General features: G+C 41.4%; 1 protein-coding gene across 1 annotated transcript in view; it reads left to right on the top strand.

Annotated features, from left to right (window-relative positions):
- Positions 1-17,952, top strand: part of LOC141995350 (A-kinase anchor protein 13-like) — a 150,600-nt gene that overhangs the window by 123,458 nt on the left and 9,190 nt on the right. The window contains exon 7 of the mRNA XM_074966494.1: positions 13,992-14,288. Coding sequence (XP_074822595.1) covers positions 13,992-14,288 — 297 coding nt within the window. The remainder of the gene's footprint in view (positions 1-13,991; positions 14,289-17,952) is intronic.

The following is a 17,952-nucleotide window of genomic DNA, read 5'->3' as shown; positions in this document are numbered from 1 at the left end:
CCAAATGAAATCAATAGGCAGCAGGTTTAAAACAAACAAAAGGAAGTATTTCTTCACACAACACACAGTGAACCTGTGGAACTCTTTGCCAGAGGATATTGTGAAGGGCAAGACTATAACAGGGTTCAAAAAAGATTTAGATAAATTCATGGAGGATAGGTCCATCAATGGCTTTTAGCCAGGGTGGGCAGGGATGGTGTCCCTAGCCTCTGCTTGCCAGAAGCTGGGAATGAGCGACGGGTTGGATCACTTGATGATTATCTGTTCATGCCCTCTGGGGCACCTGACATTGGCCACTGTTGGAAGACAGGATACTGGGCTAGATGGACCTTTGTTATTGCAGTAGGACCTCGTTTTGCCCTTTTGTTGATTTTTCTATTTCACCTCTCCACTGACAACCTTTTACTGACCTTCCTTTCTAAACTAGATACTGGGTGCCCTGACTGTTCTACAGTTATTTGCTACAGGAGTAAAAGGAAGCATTATGATCATCTAATAGCAGATAGGGATCCAACAGGTATCATAAAAGGGACTTGGCTTGCTATGTAGCCTGCATATAAGCAGGAACATTTACCAGGTCCCAGTAAAGGAGGGTTCAGAAGAGCATAATATAGATTAAGGGTATGTCTACACACCCGACAGCGCTTTAACGTGGCTGGGGAGTCGCAGCTCCAGCGCTGGAGAGAGGTCTCCCAGCGCTGTAATAAAACCACCTCTGCAAGGGCAATAGCTACCAGCGCTGGGAGCGCGGCTTGTAGCACTGTCTATACTGCTACTTTACAGCGCTGAAACTTGCATCGCTCAGACTTTTTTTCCCACACCCCTGAGCGAAGAAAGTTTCAGCACTGTAAGTGGAAGTGTAGACTAGGCCTTAGTCCCTTACTGGAAGATGAGATGATTACTGCTGAAGATCCCCTATTAGTGGAACAGAATTGTGGGTGGATCTAATGCTCCTCTGAACTAAAGCAGAAGCTTCACTGGAGTTAAGACGCTGTAGCTAATTTAGGACAAAGAATCATTTTAAAATTAAAGAATGAAATATATATTGCTACTTTTTTAATATACTGTTGTTTTTTGGGCTTGAAAAAAGTGAGATTGGTTACTCTGTCCCACTATGTTATTTTTATCAACCCAAGGGAAAATAATATTCTGCTGCTAAAATCAAATCCCCAATCAAGCTGATGTATGGTAATACAATATCAAGTATGAACTAAAGGGTCATGAAATTTGTTCCGTTCATGATGCCTTAACTGGTAGGCAACACAGCCCAACCCTTCAGCAGCTTTTTTACCAACCTGAGTACGCATCAAGTGGTATAATGCAGTTAAACCATTTTGTTAAACTGAACATTTATTTTGTTTGTGTTAGTGCTTTCCTTTTGCTTTCTAAAATGAAGCATTTCACCAAACTGCTGCCTTTTTGTTTTCCCTGTTGAGCTCATGTTTATAACCCATAATTTGAAATGTTTTCCTTTTTGCCAGAAGTAAATGCTGATGCTGCAGAATAGTTTGACCTTTACATCTTGTTTGGTACTTTGTGGTGATATTTATTTATCTTCGGTTCTTATGTAGTCTTCCTTTCCATAGCATCTGACAGCCTCACAGGTTTTAATGCATTTGTCCTCACAACACTCCTGTGTAGGGTGACCAGATGTCCCGATATTTAATTGTTTGTCCTGTGTGCCGACTGATGTACGGTCGGGACGCTATTTGTCCCGATATTTTGTGGCACTCCGGCTTTTTTTGCTTTTCTTGAGGAGGCAAAAAACTTAGAGCCGGCCCTGGTGAAGGGGTGAGCCTGTGGCTGCCCCCCCCATGTGTCCCGATATTTTGTTCTTGTCATCTGGTCACCCTACTCCTGTGAAATAGGAAAGTGCTAGTATCCTTGTTTTACAGATGGTGAACTGCGTCACAGAGAGGCTAAGTGATTTGCACAAAGTCACACAGGAAGTTTGTGGTGGAACAGGAAATTGAACTCGAGTCTCCTAAGTCCCAGTTAGTGCCCATTGTGTGAGTTTGTGAGGTGGGGATTTACCCACTGGGCCTTGGACTGCTACGTGCAAGCTTATTTTAAGTGGGTTACATGATTTAACATTCCTATTAATCTGTCTAAGGCTTCATTTCTCTCTCTTTCCTTTTAGCTGTAGTTGAGGAAGTTAGGACTTAAATGAGAGTAGGAAGAAGCCCTTAATTGTTCTGTTGCAGTAACAATAGTTGGCTGCAGGCAAACAAAACTTCACTCTTAACATATTGGTCGGGTAAGAAATGTCATGTTTGTGAGCCATGTCATTAAAACAATAAAGAAGGTGATTATATGCCATACCATTGACTCCATGTTCCCTATAGTGTTTTATCGTTTATCATTTTCAGAAGTTGTCCTGTGTGAAGTATCTAATTCATTAGGGCCTGCTCCTGTAATGCTGAAGTCAATGGAAGTTTTGCACTGGTTTCAGTGGGAGCAGAATTAGGCTCTTAAGCATCATGTGTGTGTGTCTGTGGTAGTTGCCATTTGCCAACAATTACCATGCATTTGGGGTACCCCAATTATTTCCTCTTCTGAATATGTAGAAATATTATATCTCTGTTACTGCTGCATGGTTCCATAACTTTCAGAAAATGTTGACTTTTTAATGTTGTTCACTATATTTGTCCTTAATTATGTTCAAATGGGGAGATTCTGCCTAAATTTTTTGTAATTCATTTAATTTTAGGATTTTTTTCTACTTGACTGCTGCTGTTTAAAGTGAAATAAATTGCTATTGAACGATGAATATCTTCATTTAAAATATATACTTGATTTTGCATTTTTTAAAATGTATGTTCATGCTTATTCTCCTCCACCACTGAATATGTTCCCACCTAGGAAACTACTGGTAATAGAAAAGGCTGCCCTCTCTACTTTATTAAATAACCTTTCTTCTAGAAGACCAAAAGATTAAACAAGTTGTGTAACAAATGATCACTTGGCAATAATAGTCATGTGGACTTGTTTTAAAATATTCTTAATAATGAAACCTCTACAAAGCTAAAATAGAGACATGATATAACGAAAACCAGTTATATACTGCAGCCTCTCTGGTATACTTCGGTGCATTATGCAGAGTTATTAAAAGGAGATGAAACCAGCTAAACGACATATGTCATAGGAAAAAAATGGTGAAGACTGTATAGGGAGTATATATGATGGCGTGTTTGGAAGCTATATAATGCCATAGATTTTATGACAACCCTACATTAACAAGCCACTGAGTGTTTATTGAAGAGGTGGAAAGACTTTGGCTAGGAAATAGATTTCAGCGTTGAAGGTTTAAAACTTTGAATGTAGCCTCTCTCCATTGTTGTTGCAATATCTATTTATTTCAGCCTGTAGTAAATCTGTGTGTTGCAAACAGTGGGTATCTCATGCGCACACACTAAATCACACCCGGGGTCCTTAAATTTCAAAAGCAGAGTGCTAAACTCCTTGAACAAAAGAACTCCTTTATCTGGTAGCAGTAGTTGGATCCCTTAATCTTTGTGTGTGCCAGCCACCCAGGGGCAAAGGCACTGACACAAAGCCAATACATTGCATACAAAATAAACAATTTTTATACTAGGTATCTTTTCCTGTTTAAATCCTTTTGTAGAAAAAGTTCAAGTCACCGTGACAGGGTCATGATAGAGGGCACAATTAGCACAGGAATCCCGAGTCACTTACTAAAGCAAACCTAGCCGGCTCTTCCAATGTAACTTTAAATAGCTGCCGAGGCTAAGAACCTATTGTTTGGTGTATTAAATATGAATCCTCAAAATAGGAGACTTGGACAGGATTTCCACTTTCAGCTGGGTAGGAAGTGAAGTCATGTTTTAAGGCATTCATTGGTTTTGTTTAGCTACAACACTGTTTTGTCTCCATGTGTGCTTTGTTTAATGATAAGGAGCCTGCAGGAAATGATACCACCCTTTTAAACACACCCTCAGTTTTAGTCAAGCAAATTTATGGTACTGGTATAAGTTAGACCCAGCTTCGTTGTATATGGTAAGTTAACCATTAGCAGTTAACTCTTTAAAAAGAAAAGGAGTACTTGTGGCACCTTAGAGACTAACCAATTTATTTGAGCATAAGCTTTCGAGAGCTACAGCTCACTTCATCGGATGAGCTTTGTAACTTCCAGGTTTCCATATTTTTTCTGTGTATTATCTCCCAGGGTGTCTCCACAGAAAAAATAAAAGGCAGTTTTGTCAGTTTTCTTCAGTTCTGAGTGCACAAGTGCAGGTGGACGAGAAGCCTGTGTTAATTTTAATTTTTCGTGTTTATATATCGTGCTGTTGCCTGAAGCAAATTTAGCATCTAGCTATGAGAGTGTAACGCAGCACTACAGCTAGTACAGAACAAGGAGCAATGGTCTCAAGTTGCAGTGGGGAAGGTCTAGGTTGGATATTAGGAAACACTATTTCACTAGGAGGGAGGTGAAGCACTGGAATGGGTTACCTAGGGGGATGGTGGAATCTCCATCCTTAGAGGTTTTTAAGGCCCGGCTTGACAAAGCCCTGGCTGGGATGATTTAGTTGGGGTTGGTCCTGCTTTGAGCAGGGGCTTGGACTAGATGACCTCCTGAGGTCTCTTCTAACCCTAATCTAATGTGATTCTTTATAGCTCAGATGTGTCTTTTTACAAGTGTGGAGGATAAAGTTTTACCATTCTGACAATTTACCTGCATAATGGAGTCGCAATAGAGACTCCATAGTTCAAGATGTAGGACTGTTTCTATTGTAAGCTCACTTTTTTGCCTTCACTTCCAATTTCTGTTTCTAAAAAAAACCAAACAAATTTGCTTTCTGCATACATTTTTTTCATGTTGAGTCCCTGCCTAGAGAAGCCGTTTTTTTAAAAAAGAGCTGGAGGTTAATCAGAGAAGCCAGTTTAGTTATGCTACTGAAAAATGGATGGCATTTCACTTTCTAAAAATGTTTCTTTAACGTTTGCCTGCTCCTAGGCAAACGTTGGTTTCTTATCAGCGTTGAACCTCTCTTAACACAGATTTTGTATGGAATCTTGGAAAGAAAATGTACCAATCCACATGGAACTGAGGGTGGGCAGAGCTCAAGTTGTTAGGGTAGTTAGTGGATAGGTAAGAGATCCTTCAGTTGTTTCTAGTTTCACTTTACATGCTCTTAATATTGTAGATTTTGTAATTTGATTACGAAGAGAGGGCAATGTGTAGAAGCTTGCCATAGCTCAAATTCAATCGTACCCCATGTGCACCGATAAATAAAACTGCTTTTCAATCTGTTTATGTATTTATAGTGTGCCCAGTGATATGCTTGGTACCTCTCAAAAGAGAAGGCAGACCTTCTTGCTGCCCTGAGGAGTGTACAGACTAAATCAAACCTAATTGAGACAGGGGACAGAGGGACAATACGGTAACTCGGCAAGAGTTATTGGATGGTCTGATGGAGTGATGCTTGGTGTATATGAGTTTTCACAGAGTTAATAAGTGTGTTCATTGGCTAATGTCATGTGGATATTGTGTCATAAATGTGTCTTGATGGTTCTAAGTGGGAAAGGCATTCCATGCAGAGGAATAGCAGGGAGTAAAACACACAAATGTTTGTGAAAGTAGTGGGCAAATGTGGTATGAAGGCTGGTGTCACCGGCAGAGCAGCTAAAATTCCTATTAGAATATTATTTGGTGTTATACAGTGGTCATGCTTAACAATTTATCATTTGCCTTAGATTGCTGTTTCTCAGCCCGTACGTTGTGACTCCCCAGGGTGTCATGAAAGGCAATCCAGGGGTCACAAGACACTGAAAATTTTACTACAATTAAAGCCACTCTCTTCCACTCCCTGCCCACCATTTCCCTTCAGGGACAAGTATTCTTGACCTCTTGAAACATACTCAAATTAGATAGGCTTATTATTGTTGTTACTGATACTTTACTAAAGAAGTAAGACTAAAAAGTGAATGGGAGTCATGAAGTTTTTTTTATTTCTAATAAGGAGTTGCTGTGGCTGATATTGCAATTTCCTGTGATAACTCTGGGAGATCTTATAGTGTTAAATTTATGGATTATCTTTGAAAACTCATGGCAATCGGGAGAGGTCCCGGATGTCTGGAAAAAGACTAATGTAGTGCCCATCTTTAAAAAAGGGAAGAAGGAGCATCCTGGGAACTACAGGCCAGTCAGCCTCACCTCAGTCCCTGGAAAAATCATGGAGCAGGTCCCCAAGGAATCAATTCTGAAGCACTTAGAGGAGAGGAAAGTGATCAGGAACAGTCAGCATGGATTCACCAAGGGCAAGTCATGTTTGACTAATCTAATTGCCTTCTATGATGAGATAACTGGCTCTGTGGATGAGGGGAAAGCAGTGGACGTGTTGTTCCTTGACTTTAGCAAAGCTTTTGACATGGTCTCCCACAGTATTCTTGGCTACATTGTCGGGCTCAATGGGTAGTGATCAATGGCTCCATGTCTAGTTGGCAGGCGGTATCAAGTGGAGTGCCCCAAGGGTTGGTCCTCGGGCCGGTTTTGTTCAATATCTTCATTAACGATCTGGAGGATGATGTGGATTGCACCCTCAGCAAGTTTGCAGATGACACTAATCTGGGAGGAGAGGTAGATACGCTGGAGGGTAGGGATAGGATACAGAGGGACCTAGACAAATTAGAGGATTGGGCCAAAAGAAATCTGATGGGGTTCAACAAGGACAAGTGCAGAGTCACTTAGGATGGAAGAATCTCATGCACCGCTACAGACTAGGGACCAAATAGCTAAGCAGCAGTTCTGCAGAAAAGGACCAAGGGGTTACAGTGGACGAGAAGCTGGATATGAGTCAACAGTGTGCCATTGTTGCCAAGAAGGCCAATGGCATTTTGGGATGTATAAGTAGGGGCATTGCCAGCAGATTGAGGGAAGTGATCATTCCCCTCTATTCGACATTGGTGAGGCGTCATCTGGAGTACTGTGTACAGTTTTGGGCCCCACACTACAAGAAGGATGTGGAAAAATTGGAAAACGTCCAGCGGAGGGCAACAAAAATGATTAGGGGCCTGGAGCACATGACTTATGAGGAGAGGCTGAGGGAACTGGGATTGTTTAGTCTGTGGAAGAGAAGAATGAGGGGGGATTTGATAGCTGCTTTCAGCTACCTGAAAGAGGATTCCAAAGAGGATGGATCTAGACTGTTCTCAGTGGTAGCAGATGACAGAACGAGGAGTAATGGTCTCAAGTTGCAGTGGGGAAGGTTTAGGTTGAATATTAGGAAAAACTTTCACTAGGAGGGTGGTGAAACACTGGAATGCGTTACCTAGGGAGGTGGTGGACTCTCCTTCCTTAGAAGTTTTTAAGGTCAGGCTTGACAAAGCCCTGGCTGGGATGCTTTAGCTGGGGATTGGTCCTGCTTTGAGCAGGGGGTTGGACTAGATGACCTCCTGAGGTCCCTTCCAACCCTGATATTCTATGATTCTATGATTGTCAGGGCCAGGAATTGTATGTAATTCCATGGGGAAGGATAACCACAGCTCTTCCAGGAACTAAGATTAGGTGAATTGACTCAAGTTGTGATACCTCCATAGAAATGCCACCACCTAGAGAGGCATATAGTAGTTCAAACTGGATTCTCCAGAGACCAACAGACAAAAAAAGGACTTCTGGATAAGTAGTCTCAGTTTAAACTGTCTCAGAGCTACCTTTCTCATCCAGCAAATGGTCAGAACTTTGTGGCCAAGGCGGACCCCAATCCTTCCTGGGAAGGGTTGGAAGGACTTTGACCTACTGAGGCCCTGTAAGACTGATGGATGACCTCTGGTAAGCTTCTAGCATGCATGTAGGAACGTTTATTGTTTTTATATGTTTTCTCTGTATTGCTTTCACCTTAAGAATAAATGTGTTGCTTATAAAGGTCTGTGCTTAACTTATAACTGCTTTCAGTTCTGCTGTTCATAAGCCATCAGAGAGAACTGAAGTGCAGATGCTAGCTTGTTTAGGGAGTCTAGTTTGCTGGGAATATCACAATGTAGTCTGGGGAAAACACCAGTCAGGGGGGGAGAGATGCAGCTTTCCACCCAAGAAAGGTAATGGCTGGAAGTCTAAAAGTAGGTGCCCGTGATACGCCATGGAGGGGGAATACAGGTGCAGTTTTCCTGAACTGTGACAGTTGTCAACCTGAAAGGAAAGCCAGATCTTTTCAAAATTATGACAGAGATCTGGCCTTCCTTCAGTTGCTCATTATATTCAAAAGCTGTACTGCATGCTTTTTGGCCATGTCACCAGGATGGATAAAAACACCCCGGCGCACTGTGCTCTCAAACTCTCCATTGATGAGCAAAGGGGTGTATGCCCTGACCCCAGTTTGCAGTATTGACTCAGATCTGGGAAGTTCAATATACAGTGCCTAATGCGATGCCATCAGCTGTGGTCATTTTGGCTGGCACAGTGGTCCTTGGTAGTCTACGCACGCTGGATGTTGATGATGAACCTGAAAAGATTGGGAGAGACTGCTTTGAGGTGGTGCCTTAGATAACCAAATGACTGGCTGCAGTGTTGTAAGTATTCCCTGTAGTATGCATAGGGGAACTGTGCCATACAACAAGCATGTTTGTGTTTTTCAGAGTAAATGAGTTGATACTTACCATACATAAAGGAAATCCCTCCAGCGTAGTCGTTAGAGGGGGGAACAGATGACCAGGACTAATTGAGTATGCCATCAGTGTCACTGACTGTTTGATCTTGGGCAAATCACTTAACCTTGCTCTGCAACCTGTAAAATGAGCGTAATCGTGTTAACTATCACTTATTTCATAGAAACGTTGGGAAACTCAGCTAACATTTCTAATGCTATTTGACATGCTCTGGGGAAGGAGTTGCTGCAGTCCAGATATTATTGTAAGGGGGTCTTTGAAGCTGAGAGAAATGTTACCCCACTGGGGACGGTCTCTTCAGAAGGCTGTATGTGTGCATTCATGTTTTGAAACATACACGCACCATTCCTGAAGACATTTCAAAGCAGGGGGCAGGGTCCTCTTGAGCAATCTTAGCATTTGTCATGCTCATTGCTTAATTGCTCCTCTTTCTTTTGAACTGATTGCCAAAGTCAGAACCTGTCCCAGACACTCACCCCTTGAATCTGATGTTTTGTCAGATTGAGGGAAGGAGAACATCAAAGCATTTGAGGGGATAGAATACGGTTACCCTTTAGGAGAACATGCCCCTTGGGTTAGCAGAACACGTTTGATCCCATTAGATATAAATGAATTGTCACTTCCCTTGCTTCTCTGAAAGCTGTACTGGTTATTTTATGTGAGTTCTGAGAGACCTTTACTGTATGCAGATCAGTGCATAAAGTGTTTGCAGTACACTGCACTGAACACCCATCTGGTTTTGCTTTAAATTGGGTGCAGAAACTCTGATGTTCAGGGTTTCTCTCTCTCTGTTCTGTTCATGGGAACTCTGTTCAGCATGGCTAATGGATGTCTGCTATGAGAACATGAGTGCAGTGCCAGTTTATTTGACAACGGGAGTCCAAATATCACACCTGGGATTTCTCTTGCTACTCTCCTAACTGAAAAGCCTGTACTTGTGTCAGCTAGGTAGAGGAATTGCTTAGTTTCATTTAGGAGGTGTAAGAAGTGACTGACCTGAACTATTTGTCTGTGCACTACCTCACTCCCTTAACTATTACTTGGCAGTGCTTGGAGAAGTTCAGTCTGAATTGTGAATGACAGCAGGCTGTCAGAGTAGGGGTTGTCACACTGTCTGGAGAGGCTGACAACTATGAGTGCCAATCTCAGATCAGACTGTCAGAAAATAGAGCAGACACCCCAAACTGGTGGTATATTTTATAATTAGATTTCACCAAGCCAATAACAAATATGCACTCCTGGATTACTATACCACAATTACATGGAGTCACAGATGATCCCGTTAGACTCTCCAGCCTGTCTTGCCACGCAGACAGATTGAATTTAGTGATAAAAGGTTATTAAAATAAAAAAATCACACCACTTCAGGTTACTCCCAAGCCCAAAGGGTCAGTCACTTACCCCACGTCAGTGGATACTCTTGATCTCAAAAGCAAGCAGCCGATTTCTCTAGTAAACTAATTAAAGGTTTATTGGGTAAGAAAAATAATTGAGTGTTATTGAGGGGTTAAAGCAGGTAAAAAATATTAACAGGTGAGTCAAAGTTTGTAAGTCCAAAAGGATATCAGAGATGTAGTAATCTGCTAGTGTTCATAAATCTCTCTTGGTTACACAAAGTAACTTGCGGGATCTGTCTTGCATCTGGAATCCTTTCCTGTGAGTGTCCAAAAAGTTCAGAGATGCAGGATCATTCCCGTAGACAAGTATTTATAGATCTTGCTCACAAAAGACACTCTGACCAGTGTCTTCGCCCATGTGGGTTTTGATGAGTAGCAACTATAAGACTTAGTTTGTGAATTTCCATTTTTGAACACAACAGCCCTTGCTTTGAAGTTAGCATTTTACTTCTATTGCATTCACAAGTAATTTAGTTACAATGATATACAAAATTCAATTCTAATAGGGATAGATAAGTGAAAACAATACAAGTAACATTTCATTAGTTTTCATGCAGTTTACACTCAGACATCTTTTCATCTTAGCACTAACACACACTTTAGTCTAGGGTTATCCAATTACAAGGTATACATAATGTAATGCTATAATAATCAGCAAGTAATAGATAAGTGAAAACAATATCATTCATATTTCCTTTGAACTAAATTAAAACATGAGTGAATTAGTACACTTAACATTTCTTTGCTATTCACACACAAGTGAATTGACCTATTGCTCTGACCTGAGCTGGCCTGTCAGCATCACAGGGGTATTATAGGCACATTTTGCAGATGAGACGCTTCTGGAAATAAAGAGAAAAATAGCAGCAGCAAAAGCCATACTTGTCCTGTATGTGATGGAGAGTCTTTCATTATGAATTATTTTTAACTTTACAGCCTAGTAAACAGCCACCGCAGGTTGCTAACAGTGTCTGTGTTGGTGAAAACAGAAAGTGTGCAGCACCTGAGCTGGTTTGCATGGGATGATGCCATGTCATTACTGTATTATGTACATTGTATCAATATTTTTATGTAACAGGGATTGAAAAGTTTACCAGACACCTGCTATCCAGAGGACTAATCCTGCAGCTTGAGGAATAAATGAAAGGCAGGGTGGGAGACCCCACTGGCAAAGTCCAGGAGCAGTAACCTAGTGAGAAACTCACCCACCCCCGTAGCCCTCAGTTGCTGGGATTTCTGTCCCTGGATCTTGATTAGGACTTGTCTGTATTAGTAATGTACTTATTGATGGCAATAGGTGTCATCGACTGGTGGCAAGGATGGTTAAACTGCAAATCCAGGATTTGCACCATTTCAGAAACCATGTTCCAGACCTTGCTCTGAGCAGAGCTCAGCCACAGGCTTCTGGAATGGTGTTGAAATTGGTTTGGTCTTCTCCTGCAGTTAAGCAATTTTAGCATTGGTTCTGCTGCACCCACTGTTTCGTCTTTCACATCAGCCTTTAGCTAGTAGGTGTTTGATAAATTTGAATCTCCACTCCATTCTAGCTGCTGGAAGGGAGAAGGAGTTTTGTGTCTCATCTCCTAATTCCAGTGCCTCCAGGTTGCAGGGAGAGGTCTCAGCTACTCCTTCTGCCCTAGCCTCTGTTTTTGTGTGTCCTCCTCTCCTGTGGAAGCCTCTGTTGCCTACCCCTATTGCACATATTTTTCTCTGGAAGCAGCATGACATTAGCCTGATACTTGACAATTTGCTGCCTACAGAGTCCTGAATAGCAGCTGTGAAACTGACCTTTCTACTGAAACTGACCATTTGGCTGATGCTTGACAAATCTAGGAGCAACAGCAGAGGCATTGGAGTAGTCTGTGTTCAGACTGGGAAGACAAACCTCCATTTGGTTATGTCTGGAAGGTTTTCTTCCTTACCATAGGGGCTAGAAACTTCTTTTTCTTTGTAAATGAAAGTGATAATGGAGACCCCCACCTAAACACAAGGGAAGGCTTCCTACTCATCATCCATGTGTGTGGGTAAATGGAATTTTCAAGCCCAGTTCTGAAAAATCCTTCATCTTTTTTATTTAATAAAATAAATAAATAGGGTTTGATCAACGTAGTAAGATGCTGAGGTCATGGGTAGAGAGAGCAGCTTTTCCAGTAATTAGTGAAGGGTCTGTGCTTGTTCTGGCAAAAACAGCAATGACGTCGGTCTACCATTGGAGCGAGAGACAGAGAGAGACTGCAGAGAACATTGAACTTGAAACATAAAACTTATTATTAAAGGGGCTTGTCAGACAATTTTAAGTATCCGTCATGCTAAAAAGATGAGATTTGTTTTCCCACCTTTTAAATTGCAGGGGAGTTTATCTTGCATTTTCTGGGTCTATGAAACTGCTGCCCTGTTGCACTAGCCTTTCATTAAAATAAGTAAATGAAAAGTCAGCAGAGCTGTGAAAATAAGCGTCTCTCACTCTCTCTCTTCTTTGGTAAATATGAAAAGTAGCAATTTCCCTGTTCTCTGGAATACAGCAAGCTTAGTTCTGTCATGTGAAACCAAATCCAAATGGCAGGTGCAGTGTTGAACAAAAGAGATGTAACCACACACATAGAACATGTCTAAAGCATGTTATGTTCCAGTATTAATTGTTGCTTTTTGGTTGCTTAAGTGCAATTAGTTCATTGTCTTTACTGGCTAGGTGCTCCAAATGCTGACACCTGTGCTTTATTTCTGATGGGCTGCCATGGTCTCACAGAATTCTTTAAAATAGGGCTCTGTGAACTGAGGGGGAAGCCAAATGGGATTTAAGTGCCAAACTCCTCTTGACTTTCAGTGGGAGTGAAGAGCCTTACTCCCCTTTGTGGCTTTGAAAACCTTCCCCTGAGTCTATTAGCAGTCCTGAATTTGTGCCTCGGTGCCTGAAGCTAGCCCACTAACAAGAAGGCTGTGATGTGATCATTAGATAAGAGAGTGAGGGGGTTCTCATGCAGGAGGCACCACTGAGAACTTTTTGCCGTACAGTGTTTTCCTTTATATGCAAAAAGTAATGTGTCCAGGGACACCACATGCGGGTGTGTATGTACTAATGGGGGTGTCAAGGTTCCTTCCCCACTCTGAACTCTAGGGTACAGATGTGGGGACCTGCATGAAAAACCCCCAAGCTTATTTTTACCAGCTTAGGTTAAAACTTCCCCAAGGTACAAACTATTTTACCTTTTGCCCTTGGACTTTATTGCTGCCACCACCAAGCGTCTAACAAATATATAACAGGGAAAGAGCCCACTTGGAAACGTCTTTCCCCCCCAAAGTCCTCCCAAACCCTACAGCCCCTTTCCTGGGGAAGGCTTGATAAAAATCCTCACCAATTTGCATAGGTGAACACAGACCCAAACCCTTGGATCTTAAGAATAATGAAAAAGCAATCAGGTTCTTAGAAGAAGAATTTTAATTGAAGTAAAAGAATCACCTCTGTAAAATCAGGGTGGTAAATACCTTACAGGGTAATCAGATTCAAAACATAGAGAATCCCTCTAGGCAAAACCTTAAGTTACAAAAAGACACAAAAACAGGAATATACATTCCATTCAGCACAGCTTATTTTATCAGCCATTAAACAAAACAGAATCTAACGCATATCTAGCTAGATTACTTACTAAGTTCTAAGACTCCATTCCTTTTCTGTTCCCGGCAAAAACAACACACAGACAGACAGAGCCTTTGTTTCTCCCCCCCCCTCCAGCTTTGAAAGTATCTTGTCTCCTCATTGGTCATTTTGGTCAGGTGCCAGCAAGGTTATCCTAGCTTCTTAACCCTTTAGAGGTGGAAGGGTTTTTCCTCTGGCCAGGAGGGATTTTAAAGGTGTTTACCCTTCCCTTTATATTTATGACAGGGGGTGACCAATGTCCAAACCCACATTACTTTAGCTTAGTCATTTCTCTTCTCCATTACAATTATGTTCATTTCCTTGTTTTTATTTTACAGGCCATGACTGCTGTGAGACAGTGAAGGTGGCACTTTGCACTGCCAAGGAAGGGCTTCCTGTTCTAGTGGTGGCAGAGGAAAGTTTTCAGTTCATTCAGGACGAGGCCTATGATGCAGCTCAGTTCCTAGCAACCTGTGCTGGCAACCAGCAAGCACTGAACTTCACAAGATTCCTGGACCGGTCAAGGCCTCCCTCTGGGGATGTGGATTTTCTGGATGAGAAAGTGGCTTTGGCATTTCGGCATCTGAAACTGCCAGCAGAATGGAATGTGTTGGGAACAGACCAGACACTTAATGGTGAGAACTAGTAGCAACTGAGTAGTGTGTGTATGTATGAGAGAAAGAGAGAGAGGATCGCAGCATGTGTTGCAATGTTTCTGTTGTGGGGAGTTCCTCTGATGTATGAGGGGATTCTCCTATTGACCAGCAGACAGATCAATGACCTATGCTTTGAGCTTTAGCCATGCTGAAGATGCCCTGGTGTAACTTTTCCCAGTACCCCATGCATATCCACAGAGTTTGGAGTAGGGCCTCGTTGTCTTATCTTGGCACACAGACTGGTGCTTTTCTCTACCTCCTTTGTAATAAAAGAGCACAAATTGTCTTCGGTGATCCAGTGTTTTAATACTGTGCACAGAGAGTTCTGTTTTTATATGGGGAGTGTGTGTATCAGTATTACAGTGATAAGGCTTATAAATAAATATCAAGTCTGGTCCAAAGTCATGTTAAAACATACTCCTGGGAGTACTCAATGTAACTGGTATGATCCTCTGGCTAGCTAGCAGTATTCATGGTGCAAGGCATATTCCATGCTGTGCTCAGCTGTTCAGAGAATGATAAGAAAGTGGAGCATGGCATGTGGAAAATGAAGGGTTAAATGCTGAGGCAGTTTCCAGTGCATAGAGAGCAAGTGGGAAGTTAGTCTGTAGAAGGCCCAGAAGATACGGGCATGGGGAATTATGGGAATGACAGTAGAGGACTGGTAAGGCTTGAGCCCAGGTATTCACACCTTTGTTACCTCTACACTGCAAAGCAGGCTTGTAGGTGGACAGGTCATCGCTCAACCCACACACCCATCCACACCCTAGACAAGCTCACCAACTAGGAATGTAGTTGCTTACTAGGTGTGGGTTTAATGGCTTTGAGTGTGGACGATGGAAGGTATAGGCATTTCTGCACACCTTCATCTGCAGAGCAAGTGCAGCATAGACAGAGCTATAGAGTCCTTGCCAAACTATTGAAACAGAACTACGAAGACCTACAAGTTTACGACAAGTACACCTGCTTGAAGCCCTGTGCCTGGGTGTCACCTGGGAATTGGGAGGATGCATATAGATTCACAGTGCATTATATTTTTGTAGTGATTTATGGCATATGCCTGCACACAGAGAATATGATTGTGAGATCTGTACTATATTACTGCATGAATTCCCTTCTCAAAAAAAAAAAGGGTGGGCGTGAGGGGAGGCAATGTACCCTTTGCATGTGGTGGAACAAGAATTGTTCTGTGCAGGCTAGCATGGCAACTTTGTTCTCACACAGCATGGTTTTCAGTAGTGTTTTGCGGTGGCTGCTCTTGTGTCTTTCAGTGAATAGCTCACGTCTGTTTGGTTTTCTTATAAACATGTATGCCTGGGCAGGTAATTGAACCAAGGTTAGTGAATGTTCATAGTTTTGTAGATATTTGGTGGTTTCTGCATTAAAATTCAACCATTGTGTCATTGTTCGTTTACAGGTAGATAAACAAGCAATGCTGCCATTTCTTTCCTCTTTTTGCATAGCTCCTACATTCTTATTGTGTGTTTGAGATTTTTTTTATCCCCCTCTCAGTTTAAGGATAATGCTAACGCATTCACTTAAATGCTGCTGTGTAAATAATGAAGTACGTTTAACAGACTAATAGTGGTCTTAGCCAGACAGTCGAAAATTATGTTTGAATCATTGGTGACTTAGGGCCTAGTTTGCAGACGTACTGACAACCAGTCTCTCTCTTTGACTTCAGTTGCATTCGTGAGAGTTCAGCACTTGTGAAAATCAGACTCATAGCAGTTAAATTGTTCTGCTTAAAAAAACGATTGTGTCTGAAAGCCATAAATATTCAGGGCTGAATGGCACCTGTGGAGTGTCTGTTAACAACCTCCAGTAAAAAAAAGAGGAGCTCCTTGTGACCATCAGTGTGATAGGACCTTTCTGAGAGGTGTCTGCTGGGAAGTGGGTGGGAATGATGTTTGTTAACCTGAGATAATTTAGATGAATAAATGAGTTTTATGTAATGGGATTAAATGTGTTAAACAGCCACAAATAGATGGCTACGCTTATATTGAATCACACAAGCATTCCCTTATTATGAGTCTTCCCCGCACTTAACTGTTTAAATGCAGTTTATTGCTTGCTTGCCTGTCTTTGATCCTCTCGTCTAAGAAGCTGTGCCTTTTGTCTAAGAAGCTGTGCCTTTAACATAGATGCAGTACAAAAGAAAAACTATTTTTTTATGTGAATTTGGACTAGTGGTTGTTGGATGCTACCAATGTTGTTGGTTTTTTGTTTTGTTTTGTTTGCTTAAGCCCCTGAAAAGCAGGACTGATAAAAGCATCAACCAGATCTTAACTGTAGCCATTTAAGAGGACATGTCTCTAATTCAGAGATGATTCTATAAGCTAACCCTTCCTGATTGTGTCTAAAGATAGACAGGAGAATGAAATGACTCATACTTCCTACTAAGAGCAATTAAGGAAGTGATGCAGTAACTCAGCATTTCTAGAGAGGCAGAATTTGGATATTGGCCTCTCCATGGAGTGAAGTTCTTGCTTGTTTTTAAGTGGTAGGGTTGTCTGTGGCGAATTTCCTATTTCATCTCTTCTCTTCACTGTGCTTCTCCCTCTTTCATTGGCCTGAGATGCAACTGTCATTGGAACTGAGGAGGGTCTCATTGAGCTCATCAGCGCCACGCCCACAGGAGACAGAAAAGTCACTGAAGAGTGACACCCAATTATAGCTGGTCGAAATTTTTCAGCTAATCTTTTGCATCCGTATACGTTACTGCTTGAACTTGGACCACCCTCCCCCGCAGGGATGAGATGCTACAGCATTTACATTCTGTGTGATCTTAAAGAAGTATGTGCACAGTCAACACACTGAGCAGTAATTCGGTAAACATTCTAAAGTGCTTCAGAATCTTACATTATTTTTCTTTCCTGTATTTTGGTAGTTTCTTTTCTTTTCCCTAGTATGTCAGAATGTTTGACTATTTAAATATGAGAAAGAGAGACAGTATGCCATGGGACATTTTAAGGATTAGTGCTGATGGTTTTCCCACTGGCCCTACATTTTTGCCAAGTTAGGTTCTTCATTCTCTGGGAGCGTCCCGTTATTCAAGGCCAAAGGTGTGCTTTCCCATATAACCAGATCTTTGAAAAAATAATAATAAAAAATAAAAATAAAAATCTTTCTCAGCTGCAGGTAACAAACACCTCTAATAGGATTATTTAAAGTATGAACTTTGCAGCTGCCATAGGAGAATTGAAACTATTCCAGTGGAAGATTTTTTTTTTTTTATGGAATATGTAACCATTTTATCTCAAATTGTTGCACTGGAGAAATTCACTTAGCCCCAAAACGGAAGTAATTTTAATTTATTTCAACCTGGCCTCTCTACTCTACTCTCTTTTATCCCTCACTCATCTTTCTTTTGATCACTTTTTCTATCTTTCTCCACCATAGGTTAACTTAAAAGTTTCATTAAAAAGATTACACATTAATCATACATAAATTATGGATGTCATCTGAACATATTTCAAATTAACCCATTCTTTTTTAAAAAAACAACCCCTGTATTAGTTTTTCAAAGTAATACAACCCACCCAAACTACATGATAAAATTAAAAAACCCGACAGCCCCAAAACAAAATATTGAGCAACACAATTTAATTTAATACATCAATCAGTATTCCAGACGTTAGAT

The sequence above is a fragment of the Natator depressus genome, chromosome 10 (genome assembly GCF_965152275.1).
Source record: "Natator depressus isolate rNatDep1 chromosome 10, rNatDep2.hap1, whole genome shotgun sequence".
Classification (NCBI taxonomy): Eukaryota; Metazoa; Chordata; order Testudines; family Cheloniidae; genus Natator; species Natator depressus.
This window is presented reverse-complemented; position numbering and strand designations above follow the sequence as displayed.